This window comes from Mustela putorius, unplaced genomic scaffold (genome assembly GCF_011764305.1).
Source record: "Mustela putorius furo isolate JIRA1106 unplaced genomic scaffold, ASM1176430v1.1 tig00000224_pilon_pilon_pilon, whole genome shotgun sequence".
Lineage (NCBI taxonomy): Eukaryota > Metazoa > Chordata > Mammalia > Carnivora > Mustelidae > Mustela > Mustela putorius.
In genome coordinates this window covers 36,385,442-36,412,331 of record NW_025421321.1, presented here as the reverse complement: position 1 = coordinate 36,412,331, position 26,890 = coordinate 36,385,442, and the positions used below count along the sequence as shown (strand labels likewise).

The 26,890-nt window shown below is 38.8% G+C and overlaps 1 protein-coding gene across 1 annotated transcript in view; it reads left to right on the top strand.

Moving 5' to 3' along the window:
* DNAAF10 (dynein axonemal assembly factor 10) overlaps window positions 1-26,359 on the top strand; it is a 99,561-nt gene extending 73,202 nt beyond the window's left edge. Inside the window, 9 exon segments of the mRNA XM_045077920.1 lie at window positions 3,499-3,851; window positions 3,972-4,402; window positions 12,636-12,736; window positions 15,013-15,143; window positions 17,685-17,786; window positions 19,299-19,414; window positions 20,336-20,470; window positions 23,130-23,227; window positions 25,471-26,359. Of these exon segments, the coding sequence (XP_044933855.1) occupies window positions 3,499-3,851; window positions 3,972-4,402; window positions 12,636-12,736; window positions 15,013-15,143; window positions 17,685-17,786; window positions 19,299-19,414; window positions 20,336-20,470; window positions 23,130-23,227; window positions 25,471-25,678 (1,675 nt within the window). The 3' untranslated portion in view covers window positions 25,679-26,359.
* The last annotated feature ends 531 nt before the right edge of the window (window positions 26,360-26,890 follow it).

Sequence of the window (26,890 nt, the reverse complement as noted above, 5' to 3'; positions counted from 1 at the left end):
TATATAGTTTTAAAATATGTGTAAAACTATACACATATATTTCTTTCTTGAAAAGGAAAGTCACAATGGCATTAAAAATCCACTCCTTGCTGTCTCCTATTGGTTTAGGAGTCCCCTCGGATAGTATTTAAATCTTCACCTTCTTTTAATAGTAATTCTAAACATTTCCTTTATTTTTTTTCTTTAAGATTTTATTTATTTGAGGGGCGCCTGGGTGGCTCAGTGGGTTAAAGCCTCTGCCTTCGGCTCAGGTCATGATCCCAGGGTCCTGGGATCGAGCCCCGCATCGGGCTCTCTGCTCTCTGCTGGGCAGGGAGCCTGCTTCCTCCTTCTCTCTCTCTGCCTGCCTCTCAGCCTACTTGTAATCTCTGCCTGTCAAATAAATAAATAAAAATCTTTAAAAAAAAAAAAAAAGATTTTATTTATTTGAGAGGGAGAGACAGAGAGAAAGAATGAGCATGAAGAGGGGGAGGGGCAGAGGGGCAGGCAACCCGGACTGAAGGTGAACCCAACCGAAAAAGCAGGTTCCCAGACCAAGGGAACCCAGCCGAAGGCAGACACTTAATCAATTGAGCCACCATGTGCCCTTTATTGTACTTTATTGCTAACCGAGGAAAAACACGAGAATTCCCAAGATTTCCTCAGATAACTTAAACTGCTTTCGAGGTAACGATGTATTTCATTCAGAACCATATATTGACAAAGAGTCAGTAGCAATATTATGCATAAAGTACAAACTTTATGACTTCTTGAAACAAGCAGAAGATCAAATATAAATCAGGACAATAATTTTTCCAAGATCAGATACTTACACATCAGCCAAAACTATCCGTGTCCGTGTCACGTTCTCTATGGTGAATTTGGTTTTTCCTCCTTTGCCAGCGATTCTTCCTATTGCCCTTGACAGGTGGTCTCCCTTTAGGGGTTTCACTAAATGAGAGATTAAAGCCTCAGGAGACATGCAATTCCAGGATACCACCTGCTCCGTATTGAACTTTAATCACTACCTAAATCTCCCTACTAAAAGATACAAAATATATATACTTTTAAAACTGGCTAATAATACAGGTCAACTGATGCTATTAGAAAGCTAAGAGTCTCCAGCAAAACAAAGTCGGCAGTACAATAGTTAACAGGAAAAGATCACCTTATACTCACCATCTGTAATTTCAAAAGACTCTAGGAAGAGATCATCCAACCTAATGAGGGCAAGTGCGTCCTATAACATAAATATAAATGCTGTGAATTTAGCATTTATATACCTGAGAATAACTATTAAGTTAAAATTCACCAGACTTAGAAAACTCAATTTTTTTAAAAAGCCCAACCACTGAAACATTTGTATTAAGTGTGTGTATTTTAAAAAATTTTATTTATTTGAGAAAGAGAGCGCACACAAGTAAGGGGAGCAGCAGATAGAGGGAGAGGGGGAAGCAAGCTCCTCACCGAATGGGGAGACCAGTGTGGGGCTCATTCCCAGGATTCTGGGATCAAGACCTGAGCTAAAGGCAACACTTAACCTACTGGGCCCCCCAGGTGCTCCTCATATTAAGTGTTTTTAAGCACCTATTTTAGATGTCATGAAATCACTTACCTCCACCTGAAACCCAAGAATAAAGGCTTTCACAAAATCAGCTGCTTTTGTTAGTGCACTAACATCCTTGGTTTCTTTACAAGTCTGTTTAAAAAAAAAAAAGAAAGAAAAGAGGCACATATTATGACTGGAAATGAAAATATTCTAGTACAACACTAGGAGTGATCATCAGCTTATAATCGTCATCATATGCTGATGTTTCCCAAAGCACCAACTCCAGGACTAACTACCACGAATGGTTTAAGCAGGATCTTGTCCTTAAAGGCTTTACTAGATAACTGCAGATACAGCTGCTATTCATAAAATCTCAGCCACTAAAAGTGACAGGCACCGCAAAGGTGCTTCACACACAACAGCTTCTGAAAGTTATGTAATACGATAAGTTCTATATTTGAGAAAACTGAAGTACTGAAATGTGAAAAAGGCAGAATTCTGAAACAGGTCTGATTCCAAAAGTATCATTTCCATTCTTCCACAAAGACTCCAATTTAGTTGAGGAGACCACATATTTGACAAATTTCTAACTACGCAAGGTTGTATAATGTACATATAAAACTAGCTCCCAGTTCCAATCTTGTATGTGAACTTGGGAAAGTCCCATAGGTGCTCCAGGTCTTAAGTTTTCTCATTTGTAAAATAAAAAGGTCAGAGTGGGGGATCTTTTCAGGACTAACAAGACTCACCTGTTAGTGAACGACTTTGATGACTCTGACTAACCTACTCCTTTGACTCCGTTTCCTCACATCTAAACGGTGGGGATATGACTACTTCACAGGCCTATCTGAAAGATTAAAATGACATGGGGCATGCCAAAGCACCACTGTGTGCCTGGCATCCTGCAGTCCCAACAGGTGTGAGTGGAATCCAAATTGATGCCTCTGCGAGTCGTAAGACAGCCAAGCACAGTTTAAGAGTGTAGGCTCCGCAGAAAGGACTGAAACACACAGCAATCGTAAAGAAGAAAGCACTTGAGCCAGATTCCAAGGGATGCCTGGAATCGAGGCTGGAAAACAGAGTATGCAGTAGAGGGCTTTCTTCAAACAGCAAAGTCCCCCACAGGTGTGGACATAAAAAGGTTCAAAGAGTTGGTCAGATGAACTTGGGACTTAGATCCCTACGTAAAAGGCAAGTTCAGGGACACCTGGGTGTCTCAGTTAAGTGACTGCTTTCAGCTCAGGTCACGATTGCAGGGTCCTGGGATCCAGCTCCATATCCGGCTCCCTGCTCTGCTAAGAGCATCATAAAATACACGCACAGGCATAACCAATATTTTGGTTATGACCTTTTGTCCACCTTATGAATTCAACTAGCATTTGTGCTGAAGCAGATTTTGAAGACATTCAAGAAGTTCAAACTCACTATACTACTTGAGAAAACTGCATAACGACCACTTAACAAAATAAGTCCCATTAAGAAAAGTCTATTCACGCTTTTTCACCCCTGTAGAAAAAAGAAACCCTAATATATTGCGAAATGGTTGACATTCTCCTTACCCTAATTTCTACATTCCTCGACTTCAAGTTAAACCGTATCTGAAGTCCCAAATGTTCTACAATAGGAGTAAATATCTTCATCCAGTTCTCTTTTAATGGCGTGTATCTGTTAGCTGGGACTGGAATTTTCCTTGTTTCTTCTTTCCCACTCTACAATAAAAGAACACACAAGTCGGGAGATGGATCGAGGGATGGAGGTGGAGCTGTAAACTGACGGCTCTTCCACAAGAAGCTTTCTTTAACTGAAAAAATGAACTTCGTGCAAGACAATCATTTCTTTAAGGACGTCAGTAAAGAAGAGCCCCCGCACTTTCAACATCCCGCAGAGACCACCGGCTTGGCCCGCCTTTGTCTCCGGTCCCTTTCCCGTCCCACGGTCCCCGCTAGTACCAGGAATCCATCCCCGGTGAGGGGAGGGAAAACGGGCCTCTTCGCGGGCCGGGCCTCCTCCGTGTCCATGCGGCCCGCGTCCCCGCCGTCCCCCGCGGCGGACAGCTGCTCAGCCTGCCGTTTCTTCGCCCGCCGGCCACCCTTGCGGGTGACTTGGGTGAAGCCGTCCTCGGCCCCCGCGCTCTGCGCCTCCATCTCCGTTTCCATGCCCGGTTATCTCTAGCTCCGACATGTGCTTCCGGCTCGAACGCGAGCGCCGCCGCACCGCGCAGGCGCGCCACGCAGGGTGCAGCGTCCGCCAACCAGCCCCAGGCCTCCGCCCCGCTTCCTGAGAAGTCCCACGCAGGGGACCTGAAGCAGGGTTTTGTGCGTTTGCTGGGGGGGGGGGGGGTAGGAAAGCGGGGACATCCTAATTTATGCCTGATTTCTGTGGTGCCCGTCTGGCTCCACCACTCACAGCCGAAACAATTGCCATCTCCAATATGTGTATGTAGGAATGGTAGTAGGTAAAGACGATGAGTAGATTTGTGCTCTCAGTGAAGAACTATCGGCTTGACTTCAGTAGCGCATCAGGCATTATCTGAGACAACTAAACCCACCTCGCCAGGGCGAACAAGGCGACTACGGGGAGGGCGGGGGGAGGGGGGCAGAAACTGTCGTTTATGTTTGGAGTTTGGTTTCCCGGTTAGTGTTTTGTCAGGCTCTGGATGTGCTGCTCCTTGGAGGGGAAACCGGCTGGACCATGTCGGCCTTCGAGAAACCTCAGATCATCGCCCATATCCAGAAGGGACTCAACTACACGGTATTTGACTGTAAATGGGTGCCCTGCAGCGCCAAATTTGTGACCATGGGCAACTTCGCCCGGGGCACCGGCGTCATTCAACTGTACGAGATCCAGCACGGGGACCTGAAGCTGCTTCGGGAGGTGGGTGCCGGGCGAGACTGCCCAGGTCCAGGATCTGCCGTTGGTGAGGGAGCGAGTGCGGATCCGGGGGTGGGGGAAGTTGGCATTTCTTTTTGCCCCAGCCTCGGTCCAGCGTCCGCCAAAAGCACAGCTCGAGCTGCGCGGAACCAGCGAAGGAGATCGCAAACTGAGGAATACTTCCGACGTAAAAGGCTTTGGTTCGAGTCCTGAATTCTCGGCTGGCCAGAGCATCTCCCTGCTGGCCCCTTCCTGCAGCCACTCTTCCATTCCACCACGAGGTCTCTGGGAAGTGACACGAAGACTTCGTATCTAAATTTGAGGTTCTAGGCGGTGGGCAGTTGTTTGTGGAGAGTCGATTTAAGTAATAATGTAAATAGTAAAATATTCTTTCATACAAGCAGAGACAAGGCAGGCTCCAGGATGCCTGCACTGTAATGGGAGGAGACAACGCAACCATTTATTATTATTTGTTAAATATTTCTCTTTATTTATTCATGAGAAACAGAAGAGAGAGAGGTATAGGGAGAAGCAGGTTCTCAGCGGAGCAGGGAGCCGGATGTGGAACCCGATTTCTGGCCCGGAATTACGACCTGAGCCAAAGGCAGACGCTTAACCGACCGAGCCACCCCAGGCGCCCCGTAACCATTTATTCTTTCAATGAGTTACCAATTCATTGCCTGTAATCCCAGGCATGTGAATGAGATTGTCTCCGGTCTCATGGAGTTTATTTTCTAGTGGGAGAGAGAATCAGTTAGATAATCAAACCGACGATGCATAAATACCGAGATGTATTCTCTAACATAAAGTAACATGGTTCTGTGAAAGTGAAACAGATTGGGGATAAATAGAAGCTAACTAGGCTAAATTAGTAGTAGAGGAGGTGGTTTCCAAAGAAAACAGCATCAGTGGAAGCTCCGGAAAGGGAGCAGACTTTGCAAGGTCTGTAGGTCATTTATAAGATATACTCCTTTTTAAATGGTACATCACTGAAGGACTTTAACTGGGTGTGTCAAGATCAGGTTCACAAGTTTAGTGAAGATCATTATTGAAAGAATTAGAGAATAATGATGTTGACATTCTTACACTTGTTTTTAAAATGCATCGATTTCAGGTGATCAGTCATAAATATTTAGTGTTCTAACAGACTACAGAGAAGGCTGAGAACTCCAAGGCTTAAAACTATGGAGAGAGTCTGCTTGGACCAGATAGGCATTAAACTGGTAGATAAAGGATGAATATAGTTTGTCAAGCTTGGATGTGAAGGTATATAAGGTTTCATCTCACTTTAAATATCTATCAGTGCCAGTTTCCTTGTTCAGTTTGTCTTTTCTAGCCGGGTACTCAAGAGTTCCTAAACATGGCTTTTTCTCTTCTACCTTGCCTTCGGTTGCACACCACTTAGCCCCTTTGCACCTGTTAATGTTGCTATTTTAGGGTCCAGTTCAAATTATTTGACTTAGGAAATCCCTTTCTGATCTCCGCACAAACTCCTCTTCACTACATCCTTTTGGTGATTATTACCCACTCCAGGAGTATGTAATTGTGTCCCATTTATCTCTAATTAGATTGTAAGCTCCTGGAGAGTAAGGATAGTGTTTTTTGTTAGTGTGGTTTGTAAGGTTCAGCCATTCAATAAATTGCTTGTTAAAAGAAAGAGTGAATGTATATCTGTATAAGGATATAACTTGGAAAATTTAAATATTGGCTTATTGATCATTGATCAATGGGCATCAGGGTTTGAACAAATGGAAAACATTGGAATAGCAGACAGAAACTGATAGGTAAATATTAGGAACAAATACTAAATACCATCAAATTTCACCAGAGAGCATTTACAGACTTGTGACTTTTTAAAAATAAAATATAATTTGTGTACATTTCAGGAATACACTTTTTTTTTTTTTAATATTTTTATTTATTTATTTGACAGAGAGAGATCACAAGTAGGCAGAGAGGCAGGCAGAGAGAGATGAGGAAGCAGGCTCCCTGCTGAGCAGAGAGCCCGATGCGGCACTCGATCCCAGGACCCTGGGATTGCAACCTGAGCCCTGAGCCGAAGGCAGTGGCTTAACTCACTGAGCCACCCAGGTCCCCAGGAATACACTTTTTCCACAAAGTGAAATAGTGCCCTTTGTCTCTAAATATTGGCAACCTACTATTTCAAAATAGTATGTTAAAGAAGGACAAAGGGTACTTGAAAGATGAGTTTCTTCTTCTAAAGAGAGGATAAGACTAATGCAAAAACACTTTTAAGAACTTAGATTACATTTGGCTGTGATGGTGCAGTGGAAAAGGGTATCAGTTTAATACAGGCTCAGTGATTCTCAGCCCTCACTGTGCATCAGGGTCAGCTGAGTATGTTCTGTTGTCGCTGTTGTGTGTGTGTGTGTTTTAAAATAATCATGCCTTGGTCCCACCTTAAGGAATTCTGATGCAGTGGGACTTTTTTTTTTTTAAGGTTTTATTTATTTATTTGACAGACATAGCGAGAGAGGGAGCACAAGCAGGGGGAGTGGGAGAGGGAGAAGCAGGCTTCCCGCAAAGCAGGGAGCCCCATGTGGGGCTCAGTCCCAGGACCCTGGGATCATGACCTGACCCGAAGGCAGGTGTTTAATGACTGAGCCACTCAGGCACCCTGCAGTGGGACTCTTGCAACTACACTAGAGTGAGGCCTAGATAGCAGTATTTTTAAAACTTTAACGAGGTGAATCTAACAACTACCAATGTTGACTACAATTGGGCTAGATGAATTATTGAAATACTTGGTTCATTGTGGAACCACTACAAGTCATGTGTTCCACATCTCATGCATCCAAGGTAAAAATACGTGAAGGAAGCAAAGAGGTCTTCATGGACAGCTGCCTTCTCTTGTTACTAAGGACAGACAGGGAGCGAGGGCCTTCTTGTACAGCTGAGCACTTTGCTCTACCACACACAGGGTTGCAGGGTCCAGGGAAAGCTGAAATCTGTTTCTTTCTTATCAAACTTGACAAATGTGAGACTTCCTCATCCTGTAAAGGGCAGCTTTTCTCTAATTGGCATAAAGAACGAGGGATGGCCCTGAAAAATGGAATCACAGTTGTGGATGTTTATACTGTAAAAATAATAAGGTAACAAATGTCTCCTTTTTTAGTCCCTGTGCCACTGAGTTCAGTGCTTGTTACCACTTGGTTGACTAACCCTTTTAATGTTAATTAAAGTAGTGCTGGGATATGGAGGAGGAAATACTGACAGGCTGTACTAGACCCACCCACAGACAGAACAAAAATAGCTCTCATGGGAATTATCCATCATGGGCTTCCTTAATCATGTTCACTTATTGTAGCAAAGAGAACCAACAGCTGGGTCCAAAATGACCATCTATGGTGTGTCACACAGCAAAACCTGTTAATATAGACCAAATTTTCTTTGTGGAACACATTTTATAAAATCTTTTTAGCCAGTTTTTTTTTTTTTTCCCCAGCAAGAAAAATTTAAGTAACCACTGGATTTTTTAAATCTTTCTTTTCAAAGATAAAGTATTTAACAGGCAGGGAGGGAGCCTTTTTATTAACTATAAAAAGTTGGCTTCACTCCAGCACCCCTTCTTAAAAAAGCTATTATGATTTACATGAATATCTTAGAAAGAGAAAATACCCCTGTTTCTGTAAGACCCTTTCCCAGCAGAGCTCAGCCCTTCTCAGCAAACTGCAGTCCTCACTGTCCTGCAGATGATCAGATGTTTATACATTGGATTTTTTTTTTTAATGTTCTTATATTTTGAGTTGAATTTGACTCTTGGCACAGCAGACTACTACTACCTATAAATCTCTTTATTTTTCTTTGATATAAGGAGAAAAAACATGGGGGAAGCATAAATACCATGCATTTATATCTTATAAAGATATGAATCAAGGTAAAAACTGAAGGCACAAGTCTGAAAGTAGATTCAGTTAGTGACTATACCATTTCCCTCACCAATCCATTTCAAGGTTGGAACATTTCTTTGGTACTTCTAATGACTCTTGGGTTTATAGAATGGGGGCTACATACTGAACTTTATTTAATTGATTTACATGTAGATCTGAGGGCAGCCTAGTTTAGTATAAAGAGCTTGGAGTCTTCCTGGCTCTAGGAACCTTGAGCAAGCCCCGTCCTCTGAACCTGTTTCCTCATCTGGAAAGGAGTGTTCCAAATACTTTGCTTGCAGTTGTGTTAGGAAGAAGAGGGATGGCCTAGCCATCTAGAACATATCTGATATATGTATTCAATATATGGATGCTGTTTTTATCATTGCATATAAATGACACCAGAAACTATATGGTGTGTCATGTGAAAATGTGGGAGAAAGGAGAATATAGACTTCAGTAATGGTTTCTTTCTCCCCAGCACTAGGAATGAGAGATTGATAGATATTCCTTTATGCTTGGAGTCAACGAATGTTGACCACCTACAAAGTGTTTAACAGATTGGACAAGGTCCCATTCTCATGGCACTCACTCTAGAAAGGATGGGGATAGAGAACTGAATAGATAGTTTTATTGGTAAGTGCAATAAAGAAGGTTAAACTGGGTGAGTGATAGTGATTTAGGGGTTCCACTTCAGAATGGAGGAGCATGGAAAGTCTCTTAAAGGAGGTGACATTTAAAACAAATCTGAATTAGGAGAAGGAAGACATGATGATCTGAGGGAAGAGCAATTCAGGCAGTGGTAATAGTAAATGCAAATGTCCTAAGGTAGAATCGACTTCGTTGTGTCTGAAGAGCAAAAAACAAAGCTGCAGATATGGGTGGAGTGTAGTAGAGAGGAGAGAAGCAGGAAATAAGGCCAAAGAATCAAGGCAAGATTTCAAAGAGCTTTGTACCTTTTGTCTACCACAGGCCTTGGTGACACTCTAAATGTAGGTGCATTTTATTTCATTCCATTATATTTCAATAAAGACTGACTTTCAGAATTTGTGCAATGACACATGGAAATATCTAATATAGGATCTATTGCAATAAAGTGGTTCTCTGTTTGGTTACTTTCCTTTTAAGGTAGGGATTCTCAGATGTGTTCAGAAGCCAAAATGTCTGAACATTGTGATGCTGTTTTTGAAACTCCATAAAACATTGGTATAATAAGTTCCAATTCCTTACAAAGAAGGGTTTTTCCAGTAGAAAAATCTGGCTATTTTATCATACTGTGGTCTTGATATCACATGAAATAACCATACATAAATTTTTAAATCTTCATTTCCAGGTTTTCTTACTGGTGTACATTTGCTAATATTTTCTAATAGGCAAGCTAAAAAATATCCAAGAAAACATAAGTTTGAGAAAAACATATCCATTAGCTTTTTTAAGTTTGTGTGTGTGTGTGTGTGTGTGTGTGTGTGTGTGTGTAAATTTATGTTGGTACCAGAAGATTGATGTGTTCCAGGAGCATGGTTTGAGATTCTCTGCCCCAAATGGTTAAAAGGTGAAAGTTAGATAAAGAAATCACATAGGGAGGGGGCATCTGGGTGGCTCAGTCGGTTAAGTGTCTGCCTGCCTTGGGCTCAGGTCATGATCCCCGGGGGATCAAGCCATGCATGGGGCTCCCTGCTTGGCGGGAAGCCTGCTTATCCCTCTCCTACTCCCCCTGCTTGTGTTCCCTCTGTCGCTGTGTCTCTCTTTGTCAAATAAATAAATAAAATCTTAAAAAAATAATAACATAGGAAAGTTTTTGCTTCCCAATTTTTTATTACCAGTCTTCAAAGAACTATGTGTGTAATATAGGGACTGAAAAGTAGAGGTTAGCTTTGAAGGTAAAACTCTCCTGTGGCTTAGGAAGAAGACATACCCCGTCGAAGACCCCAGGGGATAGTGGAATTGTGGGAAGCATCGTGCTTTAGGTGGTAGAAGAGGAGAACATGGGAGACTGCTCTTCCCCAGTCTCTGAGAAGAATTTTCCTGGAGAGTTAATACATGATGCAACCTCCCCACAGCTGCCAATCCCCTGAGTTCTTGGAACCATGTGTCTGTCTATCCCGCTGCTTACCTGAGAGGCTCATCTTCATTCTGTACCTCCAGCTGTGGGAACTATGACTGGTGACTTCTTTTTTTTTTTTTTTTTAAAGATATTATTCATTTAATTGACAGATCACAAATAGGCAGAGAGGCAGGCAGAGAGAGAGAGAGCAGAGAGCAGAGAGCCCGATGTGGGACTCAATCCCAGGACCCTGAGATCATGATCCGAGCCGAAGGCAGAGGATTAACCCACTGAGCCACCCAGGTGCCCTGGAAACTACTTTGTTAAACTGACAAAATTTTGATTCTTGGTGTTGCTGCATTATAAGATAACTTTTATAAAATTGGAGAAATAACTGAAATGAATATCAGTTTTCTGAATAACTGAACTATCAGACCACATATGTATTCTAAAGAAAAATATGATTCTGTGATTTTATGCTTCTCATCAGTGTGGTCTTTTACAGTCCTGTTATTGTCGATGACTGCTTTTGATTACTGGACAGTTCCAAGGAGGCTGTGAATGCTTTCTTGTAGACCTGGCTACATAGTAACTTGCTAATTTCTCCCAAACAGTGAGAAAGCTCAACAGGCTGGGAGTTTCCAAAGCCCTGCACCATATAATCATATCTTTTGAGCCAGGAAAGAAAAGTTTACAGTTTGTGTTAAGTGAATTTTATTTTCTTTTTCTTTGAAAATTGCTGTGTATACTCTGTATGGAAGTGCTCAGCCAAACACTGGAAGTATCAGGGAAATCATTTTTTAAATTATATGAAATAGGCTAAACCCAGTAGGAGGGATGCCGATTGGCTCAGAACTGAAAGGTTACAAGAAGAAATCTAGAAACTGGAGCTCTCTGTGGAGAGAAAAAAGTATATCCAGAATATTGTTATGTCAAACAAAAGAAAGTGAAATGAAAATATATTATGGGCCTTCTTATATTAAAGCACACCTATGTATGCTTGTAAATCTAGAAGGATGGAGATTACTACTGGGGAGCATCAAAAGGAAACTCACTTCTTGATGTTTTTTTGTTTTGTTTGAATTTGTATAGGGAACACATATTACTTTTGTACACACAAAACTTAAGAGTTTAGAAGAGATTAAATAGGAGGAATAGTTGCCGTGTTGAGGCCAGCAGTAAATGGGAAGATATAGGGCTAGAGTATGGTGTCAGCAGGCATCAGGTAGCTGCCTCATCTGGTTCCGCATTGCCCAGAGTTCCCAGGGTTTAAGGCAGCAGCACACTCCGGGAGGGACTTCAGTGGCCTGAACAGGTGGGGTCGGGGTGAGCGGGGGTGGGTAGGGGGCAGCAGACAAATGGAAATCATCAGGAAGTAGAAGATTAGCAGAGGCCCCACAGAGGTGTGGGCGTAGATGAGAATAGCATAACGCATAGGTGTGTCCTGATGCTTTGATTGTAAGCTTCTTGAAGGCATGGCCAGTCTCCTTCATGTTTGTATCCTATTCTGCCTAGTCCATTGATTGCATTTAGTAGGAACTCCTTAAAAATGCTGAATGCCCGAGTTGGGCAAATGTATAAAGCTGTATGCTTCAAGCTCTTTGCTTGTGGCGGGATATGATATCATTTCCGAGGACCCTTTCGGTGATATGGTCTATACATGATTCCCATAAGCCACATTAATTAAATAGTACATCAGTGTGTAGTTGTTTTACTACTGTGATTATGCAATACGGGGAGCAGTTGCTTTTTAAAGAAACATCAAAATACTGTCTAATCCATACCAATAGCAGTGCCTTTGGTACCCACATGTATACAAATCTCCATGCATTGATAAGGTCCCAGAGAGAATAAGGACATAAACATTCTCAGTTTATAGGGTCCTGCAGGGAAAACTATAAGAGACACATAAACATTTTTGTTCCAGTAGCCATCTGGAAAGAATAATATCTTCATTATGTTCTCGTTTCTGCTGAGGATCTTAAAGAAGAATAGCACATTAAATGCTGAAATTTTCATATTTGCAAACCAGTGGAGATGGTATACTTGTCAGCATTTGAATGTCTCATTAGTGAGATGAGAGGAAAGGCAAAATTAAAACTCATTCTCTTTGACAGTTACATACTTTTAAACTATAGGAAAGTGACTAGAGGAAATGCATGATAATTTTGACCAGAAAGTGTTTTAATTGCTTTTTATATTATGTGTCTTATTAAAGTTCCATAATAGAGCCATAAATATCATGAATTATAAATAGCTGCTTACATAAATAATGTATCCTCTCTTCCTCCCTTCTGTCAAGATTGAAAAGGCCAAACCCATTAAATGTGGAACATTTGGTGCAACATCTTTACAGCAGAGATATTTAGCTACTGGAGATTTTGCTGGAAACCTTCATATATGGTAAGATTATTTGATCAATATTAAGACATGAGGTAGGCTATTCCTTTGATAGTCTTGTTGCTCTTCCTCTGAAAGAGAGAATTCTAATTTTAAAATTTCTTGTTCAATTTTAACTATTTATAAAAATGCAAGAATTGTCTATTAATACACATTTTTAGATTTTATATTCAAAACCCTTTTAAAAATACTGTTTTTCTGTAGATATTTTCATAATGTTACCAGTATTTATTTCCACACCAGCTGTTTGGGGCTAGCATTTAATACTTTATAAGTGTACATAAAGGGCTCTTCCCCACACATGTGTAACACAGAGAAGTTTGATATTGTTAACATATCAACAGGACAATTGGCATTACAGAATAATCTACTGAATTTTTTTGTTTAATTTTTTTTTTTAAGATTTTTATTTATTTATTTGACAGAGATCACAAGTAGGCAGAGAGGCAGGCAGAGAGAGAGGATGGGAAGCAGGCTCCCTGCTGAGCAGAGAGCCGGATGCGGGGCTCGATCCCAGGACCCTGGGATCATGACCTGAGCCAAAGGTAGAGGCTTAACCCACTGAGCCACCCCAGGCGCCCCTGTTTAATTTTTTAATGTAGAATCCTCAATTTATTAAAGTTTTTTTTAATACTTTAGCTAACATCTAAGCACAACTTTTTAGGAAAACATCTGTTGAACAAATCAATATAAATCTGTTATAAATGAACAAAACTGTAATTATGCCAAATGTTTGTAATTTTCATGTTCTACCTAGAATTATTTCCTCATATTTAAGTTAATTTGCAGGAATTGATATTTCTCCTTAATTACTTTTCAAGAATGTTTCTTATTTTAACTGTGTGAAGTATATATAGTAATGTTCTAGGAAGAAACGATTTCCTCTGCCTTCTGTTTTCAAAGGTGACCTTTCTTGATTCTCACTTAGAATCTGTTGCTTTGTAATTGAATTACTCTAACATATTTATTTTAGAATCACAATATAAAACAGAATGAAGCTATATTTTAACTTCCCTTTGCTTTAACTGCTAAATACTTAAGTTTGCATTTGTTAGAATACTTAATGGTTCTTATATGCTGTGTCATATTCTTTCAAAGAAATGGGGAAAGACGAGTCTGATTGTTATTTTTAAAAATAACATATTTCAGTATAAGAATATGCAAAAAAATATACACTGTTGACTGTCTTCCTAATAGAGTGCCTTAGTATAGTTACAGGTATTACTGACTTATTTTCATTATTAAGTCTTATAATTTCATGTTATAAAAACAGTGTTTTAAAGTCTGTAAAAACAGTAAAACAGTTCTTTTAAGTAGAATCTCAGCCCTTTTAGTCTTGTTTCTTTCAGTGATACTACAAAGATAAACTGTCTCTGAACTAGGTTGAGCTACCTGAAATTTTAATTAGGGAGATTTTACCAATAAATCTTGGCCTAGTAATAAGGTAGGATTACATTTCATGGATAGCTACATTAATTTTTTTTGAGTGTAGGTTATCAGAAACTAACTTGTTATAGAAAAATGCGATTTAGAAGCTTTAGTAGAAAAAAGAGAGACAGGTGAAGGGATATGTTAACGTAACCTACTTGAACCATTCATCACCCTGCCATCTTGGGTAGATTCAGGCACTCGTGGTGAATCTCTGTTTCTTTCTCTTAACTAAACTACACTTAGACACACCTGCCTTTGTTTTGACCAGCATGATGATACACTGAAAAATATGTAAAGAGAGAAAAATAGTATGGAATTTAGTGAGAAAATAGTACATTATAAAGGGAGAAATGTATACAAAGTAAACACTACTTGTATTTTATCCTTCCAAAAGATCTCAAGATCAGACTTCCAAGACCTATTTGGAAAAAGCATTCTGAATTACTTTGAATTTACTCTTTGTTTAAAGTAGTGATTATTAGATTTCAGTGACCCAAAGGGTTGGCAGATTTGGGGCTCCTCATCCATTACATATGGGGAGGAGCCCACATTTATTATCAAGCTTGTCTAATAAGTCATGTGCAAAGGTCCTAGATAGATTATCTCTGAGAATCACTAAGTGGGCTCAGGATGTAGAGTTCCAAGTTGAATTATGACAGTTCTCGTTGAGGGCTCGAAAGAAACTCAAATAGAGAGAGAATATTGGAAGTAAATGTATAAATTAGCTTCACAGCAAAGCCCTTATTTTTAAACAAAAATCTAAGTACAGTATGCATTCTTAAATTTGAGTAGTGCACTAAATGTTTGGGACACATGGAGTAAGTAAGAAGCTGTGTTGTGTTGTCTAGGAATTTGGAAGCTCCAGAGATCCCAGTATATTCCGTAAAGGGCCATAAGGAAATTATAAACACCATAGATGGTGTAGGTGGACTGGGAATTGGGGAAGGCGCACCAGAAATTGTGACTGGCAGCCGAGATGGTAAGTTAAAGTATTCTTTGTATTTCAAAATTTTTTTTTTCTTTAGATAAATCTTTGTGCAACAGTACATCTTCTCTTATGGAAATCCTCTTTGGTAGCCATGATTCCCTAAATTTAACTGTACTGTTTTAATAGGTACGTTTAATTGCATGGCCCTCAATTGCCTCAGACTTCTGGGTGTTTTGAGATAGAGACAGAGCACTTACTATTTTAGCTTTGAGCTAGTTCAAATCCTTACAATCATATTTTCCTTTGAACTTTGAAAGATTTAAAATTTCTTTACAGGTTTTTGAGACAGCTGACAATATAAGGTGGGTGGCAGCTTTTCACATTTTGGGGGGTGGGGAGGAGCAGAGGGAAAGAGTGGGAGAATCTTAAGCAGGCTCCATGCCCAATGCAGAGCCCAACCCAGGGCTCAATCTCATGACGCTGAGATCATAACCTGAGCTGAAATCAAGAGTCGGATGCTTAACTGACTAAGCCACCCAGGCACCCCTCACTTTCTTTTTTTAAAAAGTAGAATTAGTACTTGCAAAAATTATCGTGTTGACAGCTGGCTGAACATCGAAGTTCTATGATCCTTCCACTAAGCATTGTGAAAGATCCAAGGGCATGAACTCTACTTTTCTACCTGTGGTGACTAACAGGGACCAGGTCTATTGGTGTCCAAAGATGTTCTGAATGACTGTAAGAGGAGTCAGAATTTGTTTCTTCATGATGGGTACATAAAAAATTTGGTATCTTAGTGGGTTTGGCTAGTTTTTAATGGCTGCTCGAGACCATGAGGAAATTGTTTTAAAAGAAGTGAGATATAATTTTCTAATAGTTATTCAAGAGTATATGTGTTTCAGAAATCAATTATTCCTTTTAATAATAGAAGAAATATGAAATAGGGGAGGAAAAATAGCATTCAGTCTACCACAGTAGCATAACCCTTAGATTTGTTTTCCTTTCCAGTCTTGTATACCATTTTATATAGTTGTCAGTGTGAATATGATTTTTGTCTTTTTTTATTTTGTGCTTTGTCATATGCAAATGTTGCTGTTTCCATCATTACCATTCTGATGACTGTGATATTCTATCCTATGGATGTGTCACAGGAGCCCTTAACTATGTCTTTGTTAAGCATTCAGTTTGCTTTAAGTTTTTGTTTATTGTTTTGGGAGAGTGACTATAAAATAATGAGGGAATGAGTATCATCATGTATATAACTTTTTAGAATAAGCATACTTTATTATTTTTAAAAGTTATTGTCAGACTTTCCAAAGTATCCATGTCCATTCTGAACTATGATAGATGAGGTGGATTTCCAGTCTATCCTACCAGCATTGATTTTCCATTTTCCCCTAATTTTATAGATAAAAATAGTAGTCCATTCCAATTTGTGTTAACTTCTTTCTGCATTTGTTTTTCAGTTAGTTTTGCTTTGTGAATTTTGTTTATATTCTTTGCTCATTTAACTGTTGCAAATTTCATATGCATCTTATCAATTTGTATGAACCCTCTAGCGTAATAAAATAACCTCTTGTCACATTTGTGACCATTTTATTCTCTTTAAAGTAGCCTTTTTAATGACCAACTTTATTTTATCGTTGGAGAAAAATCTAGTGGGATATCTCTCCTTTTCCTGAGTTTATTATCTCTTTTAAGGGCTTTTCACCCTTGTCCTGTTCTCTCTTAAGTACTTGCCTTTTCGCCATTTTATTAAATGCATTTGTATTTCTCATAGGCAGTGGTGAGTTTAGTTAAGTAGTCCTGCAGTTTGCATTAAAAGGAGAAGCAATGAGAAGAAATATGTGTTAATTTTATTTAATATTTCCCTCATCTCTACTGCCACAGGGAAATTAAACTTAATTGTATGTGAGATAGTATTCTAAAACCCCATATAAGAAATCATAAATGTAAAAATTAGAGTTTGTTCATCTGTATAAGAAAAATGCCCATGATTATATGGTAGTATGGAAAAGAATTAAAATAACAATGATATTCTTCTAAGTAAATAGTACATTAGGTTTAGACTCAAAGAAAGACATGATCTGAGTCAGTAACATTGTCAGTTACACCTTGTTGGAAACTTTAGAACAGTCGTTGGCTTTTCTGTGTATCTATTAACTTGGAAATCAAGTCTGACGGTAACATGGGTTGTATCTCTGTTATTAAATATAGCTTGCCTGGGTGCCTGGGTGGCTCAGTGGGTTAAGCTTTTGCCTTCAGCTCAGAACATGGTCTCAGGGTCCTGGGATAGAGCCCTGCATTGGGCTCTCTGCTCAGCGGGGAGCCTGCTTCTCTCTCTCTCTCTCTGCCTGCCTCTCCACCTACTTGTGATCTTTGTCTGTCAAATAAATAAATAAAGTCTTCAAAAAAAAAACCAAGACTTTAAATACAACTTACCCAAGTAGAAGTCAGAAATATATGAATATTTTTAAGTGTTATACTATCTGTAATGTGGCCATATACACAGGAAGTCATAGGAAGAGAATGCAGAAAAGAAATGTCATCAATCACTATTGAATTTTGCCAACTCACTTATATGCACAACAGGAACTGTGAAGGTGTGGGACCCAAGGCAAAAAGATGATCCTGTTGCTAATATGGAACCTGTACAAGGAGAAAACAAGAGAGACTGTTGGACTGTGGCATTCGGTAAATTATTGAAGAACCTTGCATTTGAGGTATCAGATGGTAAAAAGCATAGTGCTTTCAGAAATTCCCAATAGTCTCATCACACACTGTTTTGTGGATTATTCTGATAGTTTATTGAGGCAAATAGAGGTGGTGGTTAATGTCAGCCTCCGGGGCCTCGGTTTGAATCCTCGCTTTGTTATTTCTTGGCTGAGTGAAGTGGGCAATTTACCGAGTGTCTCTATTCCTTAGTTTCTTCATTTATAAAGTGGAACGAATAATAGAATTTACCTAATAGTATTATGAGGATTCAATGAATTAATACATGTAAAGTGCTTAGATTTGTGCTTAAATTATTAAGTGCTCAAAAGTATTTGCTACTATTATATACTTCTGTTTAACTAGATAATGTTGACCTAGTTTAGAACCAAATGCCATTAATGGAGCCAAGCAGAGTTTCAGATGCTCGAATGTGACCTAACAAATCTTACATTATATGCTACACAGAAGATGTTTATTTTCTAGAACATAGTTATGCCATTACAGAATTATTTGTTATAATTTGATAAATGTGTTCTTCTGTTACTATACATAAAATGAATATTGACTTTGTAGGGCTAATTGATGTGTGCCCTAGTATCTCTTACTGAGAGCCGTAATTAAAATAATTTGTTGATAACAGACATTAAAAATTTAATTTAACAGTATATGTGAACTGTTTAACTTTCATATGTTATTTTAAAATTGCAGTATTTTGTAATCAGAGGAAAGTTTTAGGTTTCCAATTAAAGAAAAAACAAGTTCTTATATGGGAATTACTGTGTTTGTACATTATGAACAATAATATATAAACTTAGCACGTGTACAGTTTGGTAAGAAATTTCAGGATTTTGTATTTAGAGTCATCATCTAAAATTTGATATGGTAATTAAAAAGTAATTACCTATGGGTCCATTAATGCCTTTCATCTTTGATCTAAGGAATATAAGTGCAGTTTGAAATTGGGGACATTAAATTTGAAAAATAATCCATTATTTTTACTCTTCTATGAATGTCAAGTATGTCCAGAATACTGTGGACATGCAAAGGTGAGAGAGATTCCTAGTCTTGCCTCAAGAACCTTGTAGTTTAGTAAAGAGGGCATGATATCCACACTAATTATAGTACAGGGTAGGAATGATAAAAGGTCACAAGACGTGTAGATGAATATAGAAGGAATCTCGAGACTTCTTAGTCTGCAAATATGGTAGAGAAAGAACATTTGCTTTGGACTTAGACTCCAGTGAACACTTTCACTTACCCCTTCAGTAGAGAATCTCAGCAAATGAGCTTTTTTTTTTTGAAAAACAATGTTAGATAACCAACTTAATAATCTTGATGTCCTGTCAGGATTAGCAAAATGAGATTCTGCCTAGTGTGATTGTGTGTGTGTGTGTGAGATTTGGTACAAGCTATATGTGTCGTTTTATAACATTATTTTAGCAGCCTTCAAATGAGCATTTGTACAGATCTGCAACGTATCTTGATTTCTAGGCAATGCTTATAATCAAGAGGAACGTGTTGTTTGTGCTGGCTATGACAATGGGGATATCAAACTGTTTGATCTCAGAAATATGTCGTTGCGGTGGGAGACAAACATAAAAAATGGGGTAAGGTATATTTGGTTGCTTTATAGCTTGAGCATGTTTGTGTCCACCTCTGAACTATTTCATAAGGAGAGCGCCTCCAATGACTCATCTCGTACAGCCCCTCGGCCAGTAGTTTTTAACTTTTGGGGCTGTGGAGCCCTTTGAAAACTTAATGAAAATCATGGAGCCTCTCTTCAGAAAGTGAACACATACTCAGATGTGGTATGACAATCCCTGGTGAGTCACCAGTCCCTGTAGCCTATCTGTGGACCTCTGTAGCTATGCAGTGTGATATTAAAATGAGCTAGTAAGAGGCCTTTTTTCCTGCTAATATTAGAAAGCCTGAATAGTAACAGCCTCCCCAAGTACTTGGAGATTTTGGGGTCCTGAGTCATATACCGTATACCGTTAATAAAGAATGTGGTTCCTTCCTGTTTTCTAAAATTAGCTTTGGTTGCATTATATAAAATAACTATGTAACAACAATAAAAGATTATATAGCTTTCCAAATTAATCTTCTAGACAGGGGAACTCAAAATGGTTTGTTGATCCTATGAACTAAGAAGAAATTTTTTCAGTTAAAAGTATTTGAGGGATGCCTGGGTGGCTCAGTCGGTTAAGCCACTGCCTTCAGCTCAGGTCATGATCTCAGGGTCCTGGGATCGAGTCCCGCGTCGGGCTCCTTGCTCGGCAGGGAGCCTGCTTCTCTCTCTGCCTCTGCCTACTTGTGCGCGCTCTCTCTCTCTCTCTCTCTCTGACAAATAAATAAATAAATAAAATCTTTAAAAAAAGAAGTATTTGATGTATTGATCCTCAAAAGATAAACTGATTATTTAAATGCTTTCACATGAGCTGACGCTTTTAAAGTTGTTTTACTTAGTTTAACAGAGCCTCCTGAATAATAATTATTAGGCTATGAATAATAAATATTTTCTATTTCAGGTATGTAGCTTGGAGTTTGACAGAAAAGACATAAGTATGAATAAGTTAGTAGCTACATCATTGGAAGGAAAGTTTCATGTTTTTGACATGAGAACACAGCATCCAACGAAAGGTTTTGCTTCTGTTTCAGAGAAGGTAAATATGAGGGAAATGTCTTTCTATGAACAGGAATGTTCATTGCTTGTTTTAGACTAATAAATAGAATTAGTCACCAAGGTTCCTTCCAGGTCTTTATATGAAAGGAGCTATTTTTAATATATTCTTGTGGGAACTTGACAAGTTTTTCTGTGCAGAGAGTACTTTCTCAAAGTTGATCAGTTTTAGATTTCTTGATTATAATAAAGGCCTCAGCTGGCTAAGAATCTTGTTTTGTACTTTAGGAACAATCCCAAGACAACTAGCTGATGCGAAGAATTAGATCAACAAAATCTAGCCTGGTGTTTTCTAATAAATATATAATATTTGTGTTAGTATCTACATACTTTTCAGAACATATAACACATATACCTTATGTCATTTCTTCACATTTTATATTCTGGTTTTCTATATTAAGTGAAATTATTTATAGCATCAATCGTGGGCACATAGTAGGTTCAAAAAAATTCTTCAGTCAGTCACTTACACATATATACATACTTTACCTTATTCCAGAAGTATCTGAGGTAGCTTAGAAGGAAACATATGGTATTACAACCTCAAAAATAGATGAAGAAAGCAGAGCACAGGGAAAATACTGGTTAAAGAAAGAAAAAAACTATAATGAAGCCTGCAGTAAGGACTGCATCAGACTCAAGCTGAAACAGCCTGTTGTTGGCCAGAGACGGGTTGGGAATGTGACTCTACCTTCCTTGAGTGTGAAAGTAAAGATCAGTTACAGATTTGTAGTTTCTATAAGATTAAAATATATAAGTTGCTCAGGAAATAAAAATTTACTCTCTTGCGCTCTCCCCCTCCATTGTGGATTCAGCAGTATTTCTCAAACCTTCCTGTTTTGTCTGGTTACTACTGTTAATTATTATTTAAATAAAATTGCTGTCACTGCCTGATGAACTAAATCTTAACAAGGCAGCTATAAATTGCAATATTGTTTGCCTTTGTTATTTCTGAATATACTTATGTATCTACAAACAATATAAAGCACTTTGTTAAATTATCCTTTATACAGTTATAACACTTTTCTCATCTAGTATATATTTTAACCCACTGAGCCACTCAGGCCCCCCTCATCCAGTATATATTTTAAGATTTTATTTATTTACTTGACAGAGTACAAGTAGGCAGAGCAGCAGGCAGAGGGAGAGGGAGAAGCAGGCTCCCTGCTGAGCAGGGAGCCCAACACAGGGCTTAATTCCACAACACTGGGATCATAACCTGAGCCAAAGGCAGATGCTTAATCAACTGAGCCACCCAGGTGCCCCTCATCCAATATATTTTAAGGGGTCATGTCCCCTCTTGCTTTTTAGGTTTTTTTGTTTTTTGTTTTTTGTTTTTGTTTTTGTTTTTGTTTTTTTTTATCAGCTTTCAGAATCAAAAGAGAAGTTTAAAATTGAAATAGGTTTTAACACTTTGAACCCACTCAGTTGAGGAGTCTTACACACTTAAAGGGTATATTTTGAGATATGGGATTTTAATCTGCTAGTGGTAATCCTTTTATAAGACTATTAAGTCAAATGCCAAGACAAATCACTCACTGAAATGTGAAGTATCTAAGAATGACTTAGATCTAGTTGGTCTCACTGTCTCTGCAAACAAAATCTTTCCTATTTCCCGCCATCCGACTCTCCTCCCTCCTTTTCACTTCTCTTTCCTTCTCCCTGCCTCCCTCCATTTCTCTCTCTCTCTTTCTCTCTCAGATCCCTTATAGTGAATACACCATTAACACTGATTTATTAGCTGTTGTCGAGGTGCTAACAAGCTATTACCTTCCAGTTGCCATTTTTGTCTTTTAGTTTAATGTGACTGATAAAGACCCTGGCTTATTATGGCTTTAAACACCATTTATAAGTCTTATGATCCCTATTTTGAAGACTAGACAGGTCAAATGGTATAAATTAAAGATAAGGCTCTGGGAGCTTTAAGTTAAAGTTCATTTGGTGTATGGGAACTTCTTGTAGTTCCCATTCAGTTTGCTGGAAACCTGAAACTGCTGTAAAAAATAAAGTCTAGGGGCACCTGGGTGGCTCAATGGGTTAAGCCTCTGCTTTCAACTCAGGTCATGATCTCAGGGTCCTGGGATCAAGCCCCATATCGGGCTCTCTGCTCAGCGGGGAGCCGGCTCCCCCCTCTGTTTGCCTGCCTCTCTGCCTACTTGTGATCTCTCTCTCTCTCTGTCAAATAAATAAATAAGATCTTTAAAAAAAAAATAAAGTCTATTGTCTTTTTTTTTTTTTTTAAATTCAGTATCCTTTTTTTCCCCTTAGGAGGAAGTATATATGTTTGCATCTCGAGTTTTTCTTCTCTCTCGGAGTGAGCTAGAGATACTTAAATGTGTAAAAATCTATTTGCATAATTTATATGGTACTAGAAACTTATATGGACTTTTAATCTAACATTTTTTAATCCAGTAGAACTTTGTTGCATAAAGCAATAAAGAAAAATGATGCTTTTCTTAATTTGTGATGGACTCCTATAAATCTCTGTAGCCCTCACAAAGAGATGTGCCAGAAATACTTTACTTTAATAACAGTTGAAATTATAGTAGTAAAAAAAATTTTTTTACAGAGTTTCTCTTCTAGGGCAGTCTTTGTTTATCATATAAATGTAAAAACTAGTTATGTGCTTCTCATCCTCATAGGCTCATAAATCAACTGTGTGGCAGGTCCGACACCTGCCACAGAACAGAGAGCTCTTTCTGACAGCGGGAGGCGCCGGCAGCCTTCACCTCTGGAAGTAGTAAGTCTCTGCCTGTGCACGTTGCTGCTTTTTAAGTTACTGGTGGGAGGAAAGTAGGATTGGATTGAACTTTGTTGTCTTTCTTCCTCCTTTGACTTCATTCATTTTGAAGTGATTTTAAATTAAATGGTATTACATAAGTGCTATTTTGTCAGCTTTTTAAAACATTCATGTACTTACTTTACACTTAGTAAATATTAACCTTCTTTTGACACACTGCATATACTTGTCATTGTAGTTGTGTCTTCCATATATCAGGGTGCCTTAGGAATCATTCTTTTCATAGGTTTAAAATCGTGGTTTTTTAATTGAAATTGTTGTTTTTGTCTTTTTTTGTTTTGATATGAAAAATGTGACTGAAGGCTTTTTGGAAATACTACCATCTGGTCATTACAACACTACCTCTAGAGAATAAGAAAAGGGTTGGAATTCTTTTTTTTTTTTTTTTTAAGATTTTATTTATTTTTTTGACAGAGATCACAAGTAGGCAGAGAGGCAGGCAGAGAGAGAGAGAGAGAGAGGAGGAGGAAGCAGGCTCTCCGCTAAGCAGAGAGCCCAATGTGAGGCTCAATCCCAGGACCCTGGGATCATGACCTGAGCCCAAGGCAGAGGCTTTAAGTCACTGAGCCACACAGGCGCCCCAAGGGTTGGAATTCTTAATTTTAGATCCTGATAATTCATTTGCCCAAGTTCAGATACCATTGTAATGAAAGAACCAGAAGAGCGCCAAGGGCCCAATGGGTCTTCAGGGAAAGCCTGGTCATTGAGCTTGCTTTCTGTGTGCTGGGGGCTGCCTGAGTTACAGCTGTAGATGTGCCTTGAATCCCAAGTCCCTAAGGTGGCATGTACGAGGTCAGCTGCTCATTTAAAAGGCACAATAAAAGATAGGAGTGAATGGTATTTCTTTTTCCATCACTCAAGGAAAAAAATACCTAACAACACAAGCCTGCAACTGAAGGATAGTTCAAAAATAAAGTTTGATTAATGATATAAGAAGAAAAACACCAGGGGCTCCTGGGTGGCTCAGTCGTTAGGCGTCTTCCTTCAGCTCGGGTCATGGTCCCAGCGTCCCGGGATCAAGCCCCACATCGGGCTGCTTGCTCCTCAGGAAGCCTCTTTCTCCCTCTCTCACTTCCCCTGCTTGTGTTCCCTCTCTCGCTGTGCCTGTCTCTCTGACAAACAAATAAATAAAATCTTTAAAAAAAAAGAAGAAGAAGAAGAAGAAAAACACCATCTTCTGTATAGCTGGGACTTTCACATTTGCAAAATACATGTCTATGTATTAGCTCCTTTTAGAAGCTAGCAGGGAAGCTGAAAAACAGGGCTACATTTGAAAAGTGTTAAGGTATTTAGGGATCTAGCCGACAAAACAAAAACAAAAACAGAGTGAATGCATTAGATCAACACTGTATAGTTTTTGTGAGTAAAAAGCAGAGGAAGAGTTTTAAGAATTCTGGGAGCATGCCGGGTAGACAGACCATTTGGTAACTACTGTTTTCTTAATATCTTGCCCATTGTCCTTCCCTGATTTCTTCCAGCCCAGTCTGCACTCTCCATTAGGCTCTGCCTGTGTCCTTAGTTAAGCCATGCAGCAGCACGTCACTATTCTGCCTGGGAACCAAACTCCTTAGGCTGCTTCCTTGAGGAACTGGTTCCCGTTTTCTTTGTAATCCACATATGGAGTTGTATTCCATGTGATGTGCAAACACATTTACAGCTAGAATTTTTGATGATTGGGGACTTGTGTGTAATTAGAAATTGGAAGCTTATCTCAGTATGAACTTGAATCCTTACCAGAAAAGATATCTAGTATAATCTTCAAACCGGTCTGGAGATTTGCTGTCGGAGTATTATACCAGCAAAAGAGATTTGGTCTAAGTAAAATGATACTTAGCCTTATTTCCATTTGCCATTTTCCCTTGGTAGTAGTGCAGTTAAGTTGTATTACTGAGCACACAAGAGTTCCTAGGGCATCTTATCTAGTTAATTCAGAAACTGTTTTTTGAATGAATGGACCCCAACATGCTGATTTTTGTGTGTGTGTATTTGAAACACACACACACACACACACACACACACACACACATATTCTCTTTATTGTTATAAAACAACGTTAGAAAGATTCTTTAAGTAGTTATCAGTTAGTTGTAGTAATCAACATAGAAGTAAAAATAGAGCTACTGGTCTGTATGCTTGTAAACACAGTGTGGAGAATGCTAAGATTTCTCTGGCCTTGTTTGCAGTGAATACCCTGTTCAGCGGTCAAAGAAAGATTCTGAGGGAGTAGAGATGGGAGTTGCGGGCTCTGTCAGCCTTCTGCAGAATGTCACCTTGTCTACTCAGCCCATTTCCAGTTTGGACTGGAGTCCAGATAAAAGGGGTCTCTGCATCTGTAGTTCATTTGATCAAATGGTAAGAGTATTGATTATTACAAAACTCCATAAAATTTGATCTGAAGACTTAGGACTTGAAACCTTCCAGAGGAACACTCCTAGTATTTAGGACATGCATGGGATCCTCTGACCCTCACTGAACAGAGCTGGATTTGACTGATGAAAACAGACCCCAGATGCCAACGTCCAGACTAGCCTTTCTGTGGGTGTGAAACACAGAGTGCTATCTTCCAGTGACCGGACTCAGAACTGGTTTGCTGCAGCGGGACACCACTGTTTCCAGCTCTGTCCATTTTCCCTCCATTTCTAAGAAGAAGTTGATACTTGTCTGTATTTTAAATTTGTTCTTCATCCCCAGAGTTACATATTTTACCATAACACTTGGTTTAAAATAGTTCTAAAAGTACTGTGAATTAACTTCGTAAATATACTTTGAGAGATTTCAGTGTCAGTAAGTTTCTGTAAAGAATATCACTTTCTAAAATCCCAAAATGGCATGGTCAGACTAGATTTGGGTAACTATTTTCAGCTGTGTAACTCCTAAAATGAAAAAATATTTACCAAGTGAATATGTACAATGATCTCTTTTTACTTAAAAAAAAAAATAGGAGTCAAATTGGACTTTTGGTTATTGACTGGTAAGTGATGTTGAGATGTATAAGATTATGGAGGTTTTCTAGCCTTATTTTTTGTCAAATCTTTTCATATATTTTATGAATAAATTTGCTTTTGAAATCTATGGAAGTTTTGATTCTGTTAATTTAATAGTAGTAATAAAGCCAACACCATCACATCTTTGTTCTGTAAACCTCTTCATTCAGTAGGCCTCTTTAATGCTCCCCAGATCTTTCACTTAGCTCGGAGGCACTCACTTGCGTTCAGCCCACCCTCCCTCACTCCTCAGATCAGGAATCAGCCACCTGAAACATTTGAAATATCTAAGAGTCCTGTGACTTCATGGGTTCCTGGAAAGTCATTAATCTGGAATATTCAGAAAATTAACCTTTTAAAAAATCCTCAAGATATTTTTTTTTGCTGTGGACATAATTATGGAAGTAAAAATTAAATTGAATTTAAAGCCTGTACCTGCTGGTGTTTTTGGTTGGGTTTTTTTTTTTTTTTTTTAATTGTCAAAGAAAAATGAAAAATTTGTGAAATTCTTAGAAAACTTGTAATTGGTGATGTAATTAGAGAGGTTTTAAATCAAGAACAATAAATACTTTGATTTCATTAAATCTAAGATGTCATCGATTGTAAGATGAACTTCAAC